We start from the raw sequence: 12119 nt of genomic DNA on the forward strand, positions 1-12119 counted from the left end.
AGACGTCAGGAAATTTCAACATTTTAATTTAACTTAAAATAAATACTACCAAATGGCAATGCAAGTCCTCTACGGGCCACTTGCTCTAATGTTTTGGTATGAAAACAAAACCGCCAACGACTAAAGAAAGTTATAAAAAATAATGAGGGGAGAGAGAGAATGAGATAAACACGGCCAACACCGTCCTTCATCTCAACATACGAAAATAAATACAACTCAATTACATCTATAGTACAAAAATACGCTGAAAGAAAAAGAAAACTCGGCCATTCGAACAACACTAAAAAACTGAGGAGTTGCTGTTAGCCAGACCAAATACGTCACAGCGTAAAAATAACAATTGAAACGTTAACGTACAATCACACACGCGCACTCGCAATGACCAACCGCAACAAATACCGCCAGTTTCCGAAACGCTCACTGGACCAGGAACACGCAGGATGGGATCTATAGCAACTCATCGCCATGGAAACAAACATCCGTAGAATAAACGTCCTCCAAGTAATTTGTGTTTCAATTCGCTGTTTTTTATTTTATTTTAGCCATCCGATAATTCACATCTGCACAGTCACACACAATAACGGTCACGCGGCTTTTGTCTCGGGCTGTGGCGCCTAACCAACAGACGCTGCATATGTACATCACACGGGGGGCCCGGGGTCTTTCACACGGATATTGCATGGCTCAGTTTCACATATCATGAGTTTGTGATCTGATTTCAAACGCACACGTCACGCATACGATTTCCACAGCTATGGAGACGGCGTCAAAGCAAACATAAACTTAAGAATAATGGTAAAGGAGATCGAGAGGTTTGTATTTACATCTTCTGGAATAGTCCAACGTGAATCTTAACTCTTTGTGGTGAGAAGTGAGGGTCAGTGGTTGATTCATCTCTCTCTGTGCTGGTGAGAGAGATAACATACCTGTTGCTCTGTACAGTAAAGGTGAAACGTCACCCAAAAAATGACTGACACATTGTCCCTAGAGGCGATTCTCGGGTTTGGAGAGTTCTCTAGCTGTTTAAGCTTATCAGAGGTAATCAGTTAAAGAGACAGTAAACGCAAAAATAAATAAAAAAATCAATTTATTCACCCTCACGTGTGACTATTTTAAGAATTTTCTATCTATACAATGGAAGTCAATGTTGTTGGGTTAACAACAGTCTTCTCTTCGTGAAACAAAGTCTTACAGGCTTCTCGTCACATGAGGGTGAGCAAATGAATGACTTTTCATTTTGGGGTGAACTGTCCCTTTAAGGACAATATTTTCAAGCTAATTTTTGGGTGGACGTCACCCAGCGGTGAGTTGATTTGAGTGAATCTCACCAAAATGTTTCCGTATCACATTTCACCCCGATATTAAAAAGAATGAAAATAATATTCTAGCATCAATCATTTTTTTAAACATTTTATGACTTTTTTTATTCAATTATAGTACGCCTTTGAAACATTTAGTTATATTTTTGTATTACAATACTTATTGTATTTATATAGTTTCTACTGTATCACAATAAATATTGATATAGGAGTTATTTAACTCTGTATAAGTCATTACATGATGCGTAAATAGGCTACCTTGCCATTTTAATTCATCTATTTATTTTCGCGACATTTGAAGAAATACGCTTAGTTTGTTAAGAAAAATACATCATTGCCATACACAATTGTATAGTTTGTGCTAAATATACTTGTAATTCTGGGGTGAAATATGAGTCGGGCATGTTCACCACATTTTTTTGAGATTCCCTCATGTTGTGAATTGCCTGAGAGATTATACAGTAACGGCAGCTGTTTGTAATATTGTGTATCTCCAACGTAAACCTTCAAATCAGAGCGCGAGGATAAAACAAACGCAAATATTAACACTGGCATCCTGCGAAACACTTTTTCACGCTTTTACCGAAAGCACGGAAAAGGAACGAGTGTGTGCGTGTTAAATAGAAAACAACATTTGTGAGCCTCGCCGGAGCAGAACTAGCCCTGCTTCTAACAACATGTCCATCCGTCAGACAGATGAGATCCACACACATAAGGCAACATTTTTGGTTTGTTCCCCATAACGGCTCTTTTTAAACAAGTGCAAGAAATTTAAAGTAAAAGGTCATCGACAATACTGATCATGTTCCCCCCAAAACACTGTCCATGGTCTGTAAACAACAAGCAGAAAGTGTACAAGACTCGCGGGTTGACTAGTGTAAGTCTCGCCCAACTGTGCAAAACCCCTAAAGTCCCACATCAACAAAGAAACAAACAGAAAGCAACAAAAATTGATTCCCTATGTCTATCAGTAATTGATCGGAGGGGGAATGAAGGGGGAGGCTCTTTCTAGAATGGCTACGCGGGTTTCCTCAAACAGATTTCATGACATCACTCCCGTCCGCTGGCTGAATAAGAGAACTGCGGGAAATGTGGTCTCCGTTCCTCCGAGTCCATTCCGTCCTCATCATCTGCAGAAGAAGAGGTAAACACGTTATATTATCCGCTGACTGATTTTTCCATTGGCACAGATAAAAAGTACTTTTTGCGGCAGACAGAGTTTCGCAACCATACAGTGAGGAAACGAGCGTCTATTGCATTGTGTTTGGTTGGGAGCTGAATGGAACTTCCTCTTCCTGTGCCACAGGGAAATGGTCTCCAGGAAAAGAGAGAGGAAGAGGAAACGGCGTACTCACACTTCTCTGGTGGAGTGATGGTGATGGTCTGTGCCGTGAACTCCTCGTCAAAATATCTGGTGTCCGTTTCGGATGACACCTGGGGCATAAAGGGAGGAACCAGCTGAACAGAGAGAGAAAAACAGAGAACATTACATAATCACATTCCATTTTTAGCACATGAACATGAATATACAAATAAATGTTACAATTATAGAAACATTGTTATTAAAGGATGAAAACTCTGTCATCATTTACTCACCCTCATGTAATTTCATACCTGTATAGGTATGTTATATTAGAAATAAAATGATTTCATGGGCACTTTAAAGATTAGCTGCTTTCTTTGGTTTTTACCTTTTTGTCATAGACATCCTGCCAGTCCAGCGAGGTGAAGAAACTGTGTCTCATGATTTCTTTAGCATCATCGGGGCCGCCTCCGAGTCTTCCGAGAACAAAGACAGTTTACTATTCATCAGGTCTCACAATACAAACAAAAGGATTTCATGTAGTTCGTTTTAATTCTGAAGTTTACTCATCCACATTGTAATAATTACTCTGAAGTTATTACTAACACCCCCCCAAAAAACACAAAACCTCTCATAGTGGATGACACAAACACACGTGCACTGACCTCTTATTGGGGTCTTTGATGAGTAATCCGGAGAGTAATGACTTGGCATCCGCAGAGAGGGTTCTGGGAAATTTGATCTCCTCCATTAAAATCAACTCGAAGAGCTTTTCATGGTCCTGATGAAAGAGATACGAGCATAAACAGCTCATCAAAACAAAACAAATCTTCTCTATGCAACACACACAGATGCAACACACACAGATACAATACTACTGTGTCATACCTGATTATAAAAGGGAAGGCGTCCACACATCATCTCATACATAACAACACCCAGACCCCACCAGTCCACTGCTCTCCCATAATCATTGTCCTCCAACACCTGATCAATGAGCAATCACATAAGTCACATTCTTTTCCAATAGCAAATCTACCAGAAGTCACGTTATTCTTCAACACCTGAACAATAACAAATGTCACATTACTCCTCAAAATCTGATCAATAATCAGTCATATTACTTTTTCAATACCTATCAATATTCAAAAAGTCACATTACTCTTCAAAATATGATAAACAATCAGTCATATTACGCTCTCAAAACCTGATCAATAATCAGATTTTTCTAATCCTGATAATTAAAAATAATTAAGTCATTTTATTTTTTCAGTACCAGATCAGTCACACTATTCTTCGACATCTGATCAATAATAACTTTTATTACCGGATCAATAATAGACTATTAATTATGATTAGAAAAATAATGATCACTTATTCATTTGATATTAGAAAATAATGTGACTAAGTGTTTGTATTATATTTTCAAAATGTATTATTTTTCAATACCTCATCAATAAATCAAATTATTTTTCAAATCCTTAATATGAATAATAATATTAAAATTATTTTTCTAATATCAAATCAATAAGCAGTTCCTCTCTAAAAACCTGATCAACAATCAACCTTCAAAACCTGATCAATAACTTATATTATTATACATATTATTTACCAATATCAAATCAATAAGCAGTCATACAATTTTTTAATACCTGATAAATATTCAGTCGGTAACACTATTCCTTTAAAGCTGATCAATAAGTAGCCATATTGTTCTTTTAATACCTAATACTTTAACAAACATGCACAATCTTAATTAAAATCTGATCAAATGTTTCATATTTCTCAATTCTCCATATCTATTCAATAATTCATCAGTCATATTATAATCCGATATCAGACCGAAATTCAATGTTATCCATATATATTTACAACACATCACTATCCCAGACACCAGACTGTAGGAGCGCTGTGTTCTTCTGTACCTCGGGTGCCAGATACTCCGGGGTCCCACAGAAAGTTTTCATAGTGGCGGCGTCCGTGATGCCTTCCTTACACAAACCAAAATCTGTGATCTTTATATGGCCGTCCTTATCCAGCATGAGGTTCTCCAGCTGAAAAACACAGTTTTTGTGTGTTATGAACACATTATATGGCTAATGAGTTTTCAGACTGAAAATGTTCAATATTAGCATGTGTGTTTTGTTTACCTTCAGGTCACGGTAAACTATTTTTGCGGAGTGCAAGTAATCTAACGCAGAAACGATCTCAGCGCCGTAGAACCGAGTTCTATCCTCCGAAAACACACGCTCTCTTGACAGATGAAAAAATAGCTGCAAGAACAAGTTCAAAGGAAATGAAGAAAAAGTTTGTTCTGCAAGCTGTAAAGGCAAAACTACAAAAGTTCATTATAAGCATATTTTTACCTCTCCTCCATTCACATATTCCATAACAAAACATAATCGATCCTTCGTCTGAAACGAATACTTCAGTGACTGTGAAAAACAGAATAAATAATGAATATTACTTTCTCTGTTTTACTACTAAAACAAATCCAAAGATTATGTACGACTTGAAATCTAAAGCGTGTGATCAAAGATATCACTCACAGTTAAAAATGGATGTCTAGTGTTTTTCAGAACTCGACTCTCTGTGAGCGTGTGAGCCACTTCGTCCTGAAAGAGAAGAAAAAAGACGGTTTAAGGTATAAAAAAAGCTTTGACATCTCAGTGAAGTCTGTTATATTAAGCGGCAGGTATCGCACCTTAGCAATAATGACCTCCTTTTTCAGAATCTTCATCGCATAATACGTTCCGCTCGCTTTCTCCCGCACCAGAATGACCTTCCCGAACGTTCCTTTACCCAGTAACTTCAGATAGTCAAAGTCACTCATTGTCTGTTGATGGCAATATCGCAATGAGCAGAAGGTTTATGAAACAGCATCTACTTCTCTATGTTACGACACAGCTACCTTTCGTTTGTGATGACTTGTTGACGTGTCCATCTCTTCCTCGTTGACGTTTTCAATCTGTGAGATGGGGCTACACAAGATTCCCTCCTCTTCCTGTTTGGCGAGCTTGTCCGCCACCATCTGAATGGCCTCGACCCACTCGTCCCTTGATACAGAGACAACAAAAGCACAGTCAGAACCACTGTTAAATCTATATCAAAATATTTTCGATTTTTCTATATATAATCAATACTGAAAAAACAACACCTGAAAAACAACACCACAAAAATGTCCTCTGTATGGGTTGCATGCTCAAACCGTTACGAACTAATTTTGCATTTAAGATCCCCCCACCTCTCGTCAGGTGTGTCTACATGGAACGTGCGCTCGATCACAGTGGTCCACTGCAGGCACCTGATGATAAAGGTGTTGGGCTTCGGTCTCTCGGTCTTCATCAGCTGACACTCTGAGAGAGATGAAGACAATGGAAGGAAAACAGTGAGAAAAATTAGACAGTAAGTAAAATATGACGGAATCAAAATGTTTGGCTCAATAAATGTAAGTAAAAGAGGATATTTTCAAGAATGTGTGAAACCAATCCGTTTTGGGCCTCTGTGGACTACCATTTTTTCTACTATGGTAGTCAATAGTGCCCCAGAACTGTTTGGTTGCATTCTTCCAAATGTCTGTCTTTGTGTTCAGAAGAAAAACAAACTGTACTTCGTTTTGGAACAGCTTGAAGGTTAATAAATGACAGAATATTCACTTTTGGGTGAACTGTCTCTTTAAATGTGCCATACACAGCACAGTTAATGGAACACTCAATCACACAATGAGATAATATAATAGACGTAATATTCACTGCTCTTGTTTAGGCTGCAACTTGTAACTTTTTTTACTTTAAAATGAACAAAAATAAAGCTATCGAGCAAGTACATAAAAAAAGCCCACCATAGTATCAACAATATAAAACATATATTTATAAGATAATGATTTAAAAGTTCAACCATTTGATCCGATTTGACCAGAAATTATGTTATAACCTGCAACTTTGAAGTTCAAACAGAGATGGCGATAGAGAGACTAAATTTCAAATTTCAGCTTTAAAGAGGAAATATTCGGTGATTTTTTTGGTCCTAATTTGGTTTTTGGAGTGTCAAACAGCAAGTTTACGTACATACAAGGTGTCAAAACACTTTAATTTTCTAATAACAGGCAATCGTTCTGCGATTCATCTGTCTAATCCCCTCCTTTCTGTCAGCCTACTCTGCTCTGATTGGTCCGATGGCCTAGTCTGCTGTGATTGGTCTACCACATACAGCCTTGCAGTGTCACAAATGGAACGTAGGCATGCATTACATCGAATTATGCAAATCTGAACCGGAACTGATATAAGAACGACGGACAACTTGTTCGCATATTTCAGAGTCGACTCCTTTTTCCCATGCCAATTACTTTGTTACTCGTTCACTTTCAGCTTGACTTGGCGGCATTTATCATTGAACAAAATAGGTAGTTTGAGATTGTTTAAAAATATATATAATATGTGTGGTCCGGTATGCAATATATGATTTTCTATATTTTGAACATTTCCATAGAGATGCATGTCTGTTGTCTTCATGATGTCATTGTAAATGATTTAGTCTGACTCATGTTGATGACATCAGCAGCACAGTGATGTTATTCTAAAATCTGTTTCTTCTGAACTTAGTCTAAACTGGATAACAGAAGATGCACTTACTTACTGAGAATGTGACACCCACATAAACAGTCAAGAAATTACAAATGTATCAAAGGTGTGGGATAATGTAAAAAAAAAACTTACTGGCCACAGAGAAGTTGTTGAGAGGATACGCCAAATCAGCATCCTGGGGCTTTTCTTTATATCCGATAAACGATCCATCCGTCTTTAACAGGAAGTACCGCGGCCTCCAGTTCTTAATGTATTCACCTGAAGTGATCAGACATGCAGAAATCAGAACATGCATAGGAAAGCATGAACGTTTATTCAATATGATGATCAAATTTGAGATATGGCTCAGGTCCCTCGTTCAAAGAAAGTCAGCAGTTTTTTCTTCCGCAACAGAATAATAGTAAAAGGTTGATTTTTTTATTGAATTCTTATTTAATTCGATTGTTGTTTCTCACCTCTTTTCTGAACCCAACCCTCTTTCACTACGTTCTGGTCATTCATGTTGGCTCGAAGGTCAGAGTTCAAAGGTCGGGGTGAAAGAGTCCTACTTCCTGCTTGTTGTTCTGTCCTCGTCTTTAGCTCGTCTCGCTCCGTTCTCTTTGCCTCTCACTTTCTCTGCTACGTTGTGATGTAATGTCTCAGCCCTCTCTTTACTTTCACTCTCTCGGGACCTTTCAAACACTCCAGTGGTGAGTCAGCCTGGAAGAAAACAACAAACACACACATGGATCATTCCCTTCCGCTTCCCCCCTCTGCCACACACACACACTTCCATGAGAAATAAAGTCATTGTTTGGAGTGGGAAAACATTTCCCACCCCTTCCGGTGGCCCTTCTCTTCCTCCCTCACACTGGATGCTGCATGTGACAGCACGGCCCGGAGACAACAAAGACGCGCAAGCCGTTTCGCTGGGCCTCTTCTCCGGAATCTAAGGCATTCCATCTTTGGAATTGAGCTCAGAACCGTATAATCAAATAGAGACGCATCTCAGAGTCAACCCTTGAATGCTAGAATCGATCTCAACGTTTCAACATCAATCGTATTATCCCAGAAGCAATCCTAGAAGCTTAAAAGAATCAGCCTTGACATTTTAGACTCAATCACAGAACACCATGAGAAATACTAGAACGAGAATAAATATATATCCCAATATTAGAACTCGACAATTTTAGCATTTTAGAAATTAGCACTGGAACCTCAGAGGCATCATTTGAATCACCTTCAAATGAATCAGCTTTTTAAAAACTCATTTTTGAAGAAACAATAGAACCATAAAATCATGCTTTGAAATCATATTTGAATCAACCGTTGAAGAATCAAGTTGGGATTCATCTTAGAATCAAGCTCAGGAATCCTTGCAGAATCCACAACAGGGTCATACAATTCCCTTTAGAATGAGTCTGGTGGTTGATAAGATCATCGAAGAATCAACAAAATAATCATGTAATGAAATTTCAAATCACAACCAACCACCCAAGAGTCAAATACCGAATAATCTTAGAATCAAGTTCAGGAATCAATTTATCATATAAACAATTTACAATTCATCTTAAAATCACAAATTGCTTCATTCAGCATCATATACAGTAGACTACTTTTGAATCATCTCAGTATCAAGCTACAGATTCATTGATTGTAAACTTAACAAGCGAATCATATTTTCACATTTTTAATCATATTACAAAAAAACACCCGAGAGGCAAATCTTGAAAAGGTTTGAATTACGTTCAGGAATCACCGGCGTGTAAACAACAGAATCAACTTTTAAATCATTTTATAGTTAAACTCTGGAATCAATGTAGAATTAACAAAAGAATCATACAATCAACTTTTGAGTCTTTTCAATTTCTTAATCATTATGTAATAAATTATATATGAAGATAAACAGGTTTCAAATCACCTTAGAATCCACCAGCCAAGAGTTCAATATCACGAGTCATTTCAGAACTAATAGTACAAACAAAAGAATCATATAAACATCTTTTGAATAATATCTGAATCAGCCTTGGAAGAATACCAGCCTAAAAAATAATTTTCCTTGTTCATTTACAATTTAAAATAACGAATTTACCATTTAAAGTGTATAATTTTAAAGTCAGATTCACAAAATCATAAAAAAGAAATAAATACGAGGGATAAAATCATTCTCAGCATCATCACACACTGCACACCATCCGAACACACGATTAGCTTATCAGGAAAATAAAACCGTGTAGTCTTTACATATTGTGAAATTGTTTTGGGGGTGAGAAACGGTCACTGTCAGATGTTGCTATTGTCATTGTTGCACCCCCAAAATGAAGTGCGTGTCTGTGTAAACAACCTCAATACACAAGTAACACGCGCGCACGCTTGGGATATCCTGCGAGACGCATCAGTTACATGCTTGTTTTATGCATTGGATTACAAGAACCACCGAGGTTCAAATGACGAGATGTCTACAAAAATACAAGCCATCTTAGCTAATGTCAACAAAAACAATGGCGGACACGGTTGGGCATCCCTGGGCCCCGACATCTCCACGATCACACGCGCACGCACGCACACACACACACAAGGATCTGTCCGCAATTAACAGGACCAGTCAGTTCACAATAAACACACAATGAAACGGCGGCTTTTGTGTCCAAGTGCGCGCGGTGTCACATCCAGCCGCTGTTATATAATTAATCGCGATCATACACCACAGCAGACTGAAAGCTCACCAGAGGCTCGTGCAAAAACAACAAACGTGCATACACGGAGGGCGTGCATGCAAAACACGGCTGTACTGTGACAATACAAACACATGCATTATGGCTGGAGGATGCGAGTTGCGTGCGCTTTCCATTCGCGCACGGAATGCGTAAAATGGTGGACGCGCATCAATAACGTGCGCTGCGAATGCGTGTATTATGCTGTAAATAATGTAACAAGCTCGCGGTCGAAGCCTCAAATATCCAGCAGCATCAGTAGCAAGGCCGAGTGGCAGCATCCCCGCCCGCCAGTGATGCTCCAGCGCGGATGCTCGGCCTTGCCCGTGATGCTGCCGAGCAGAAACGACACCGCGACGGAGCATAAATAAACAACACGAACCTGGCAGACGATCCGCCAGACGGTGGGCTCGGTTCCACGCCAGCCCGGTTTGGGACCAACTCAAACCCGCACGCAGATGCTGCCGTTGCTTCCGCCGCCGCCGGTCGGTTCATGAGGAAAACGGAGGCACGCGCGCCCGCGATGTGGCCATCGTGTTCGTCCGCTCGCCGTTACTGCTGCGTTACCCCGGTGAACCGAATGACCCTGAATGAATGGTGTAACCCGATGCAGAAAGCGCGGTGACGGCGCACCCCGTCTCCAACACATGAATTTAGCCGAATCCCACTACCGCCAAGGCTCGCTTGTTAATATTCATGAGGCGAACTTCTCCAATGGACGGTTGCGGCACGACGTCGGCCGGGAGCTGATTAATATTTATAAAACGAGACCGCTTTTCCATTCAAACTTTCCAGGACGTCGAGGGAGCTTATTAATATTCATGACGCAGTCGTTGCGTCTATTGGACGATTGGCACGCAGCGTTAGTTTGGTTCATCGATTTTAAATAAATGTACCTTCGCTATAGTAGGATGGGTGTAAATTCGTCTCCGGCCATTCAGAGGAGGAAACCTCTCGACGTCACACCGGAGCCCGTTTTAACCGGACGCTCCCCCTTCTTCGGCTCTTCCTGGCTTTGTCGCTTTTGTTCAAGTCGGACTCGCAACACAAGCATGTGTGAAGAAAACGATGTATAATCTTCTTCACGAGCAAAAACGAAAGGGTTAGTTAACACACGGCTGTCTTAAAATGACCGCAGAATGCGTCCCGACCCAGACAATAGAAGCTGGACAAAAGACACGAAAGAAATGAATCAAATACGCCATTGTTAAACCACTGTGATAGACTCAAATGATCAGTCGCTGTTTTTCATAAACACATACACTTGAGCAGCATCATCATCCTCATCCTCATCATGTGCACGTGGTGTGCAGTTTATAGGGATTTCTCTGAGAAAGTTGCCAGTTGTCTCCCTCTTGTGTCCGACACTTAATACGGACGGTCACGCGACCAAATATAAGAGTCAAGAACAGTAAACATGGACTATAGGTGCTGTATTGCAGAATTCATATTCCTTTTTATCTGTTTAGCTGAACATTAAACTTTTCTCAGTTGCTCAAACTATTTATTTATAAAATAGTTATCTGGGAATATGGATTTTATTCAAATATAAGAAATGCATGCACAGAAAAGAAAAGGAAATGTTGGACATAAACTAAATAAGATGAATGTTTCTGTAATATGGCCCCAGGAATAGACAAGTGAGGTCAATGAGTCGAGAGAGATCCCTTAGAGATAGGGTGAGAAGCTCGGTCACCCGGGAGGAGCTTGGAGTAGAGCCGCTGCTCCTCCACATCGAGAGGGGTCAGCTGAGGTGGCTTGGGCATCTGTTACGGATGCCTACTGGACGCCTTCCCCGGAAGGTGTTCCGGGCCTGTCCGACCGGGAGGAGACCCCGGGGAAGACCTAGGACACGCTGGTGGGACTATGTCTCCCGGCTGGCCTGGGAACGCCTCGGTGTCCCCCCCGGAAGAGCTGGAGGAAGTGTCTAGGGTGAGGGATGTCTGGGCATCTCTGCTTAGACTGCTGCCCCCGCGACCCGGCCCCGGATAAGCGGTAGAAAATGGATGGATGGATATTTTACTTTATTTATATAGCGCTTTTACTTTATATGACTTTATATATTTTACTTTATTTATATAGCGCTTTTACTTTATATGACTTTATATATTTTACTTTATTTATATAGCGCTTTTACTTTATATGACTTTATATATTTTACTTTATTTATATAGCGCTTTTACTTTATATGCTGTACAAGAAAACATATTGACTATAAGCA

At 39.8% G+C, this 12119-nt stretch overlaps 1 protein-coding gene across 2 annotated transcripts; it reads right to left on the minus strand.

The window, feature by feature from the left end:
• Window positions 1-9: 9 nt before the first annotated feature.
• On the minus strand, window positions 10-11185 carry akt3b (v-akt murine thymoma viral oncogene homolog 3b). 2 transcript variants are annotated; one of them, XM_079462993.1, is made up of 15 exons: window positions 10795-11185; window positions 7661-7904; window positions 7338-7463; window positions 5867-5978; window positions 5534-5678; window positions 5327-5458; window positions 5172-5237; window positions 4989-5057; window positions 4773-4895; window positions 4548-4676; window positions 3511-3609; window positions 3288-3403; window positions 3011-3098; window positions 2675-2777; window positions 10-2449 (listed from the first exon to the last, which is right to left on the minus strand). In XM_079462993.1, the coding sequence occupies exons 2-15, from the start codon at window positions 7704-7706 to the stop codon at window positions 2370-2372; spliced, it is 1434 nt and encodes a 477-aa protein (XP_079319119.1). In that variant the 5' UTR covers window positions 7707-7904; window positions 10795-11185; the 3' UTR covers window positions 10-2369. The 2 variants fall into 2 exon arrangements, with proteins under 2 accessions (XP_079319119.1, XP_079319118.1); XM_079462992.1 differs by lacking the exon at window positions 10795-11185 and adding an exon at window positions 10281-10632.
• Between the last annotated feature and the right edge of the window lie 934 nt (window positions 11186-12119).

This window comes from Barbatula barbatula, assembly GCF_947034865.1.
Source record: "Barbatula barbatula genome assembly, chromosome: 8".
Taxonomy (NCBI): Eukaryota; Metazoa; Chordata; class Actinopteri; order Cypriniformes; family Nemacheilidae; genus Barbatula; species Barbatula barbatula.

Excerpts from the sequence above, each read along its gene's own strand:
- akt3b (XM_079462993.1), bottom strand. The coding sequence starts at position 7,706 with ATGAATGACCAGAACGTAGTGAAAGAGGGTTGGGTTCAGAAAAGAG. Across the intron at positions 3,610-4,547 it reads CGGAGTATCTGGCACCCGAG|GTGTTGGAGGACAATGATTA; the intron begins GTACAGAAGAAC and ends CTCATTGATCAG. Across the intron at positions 2,450-2,674 it reads CATCACTCCACCAGAGAAGT|ATGATGAGGACGGAATGGAC; the intron begins GTGAGTACGCCG and ends CTTCTTCTGCAG.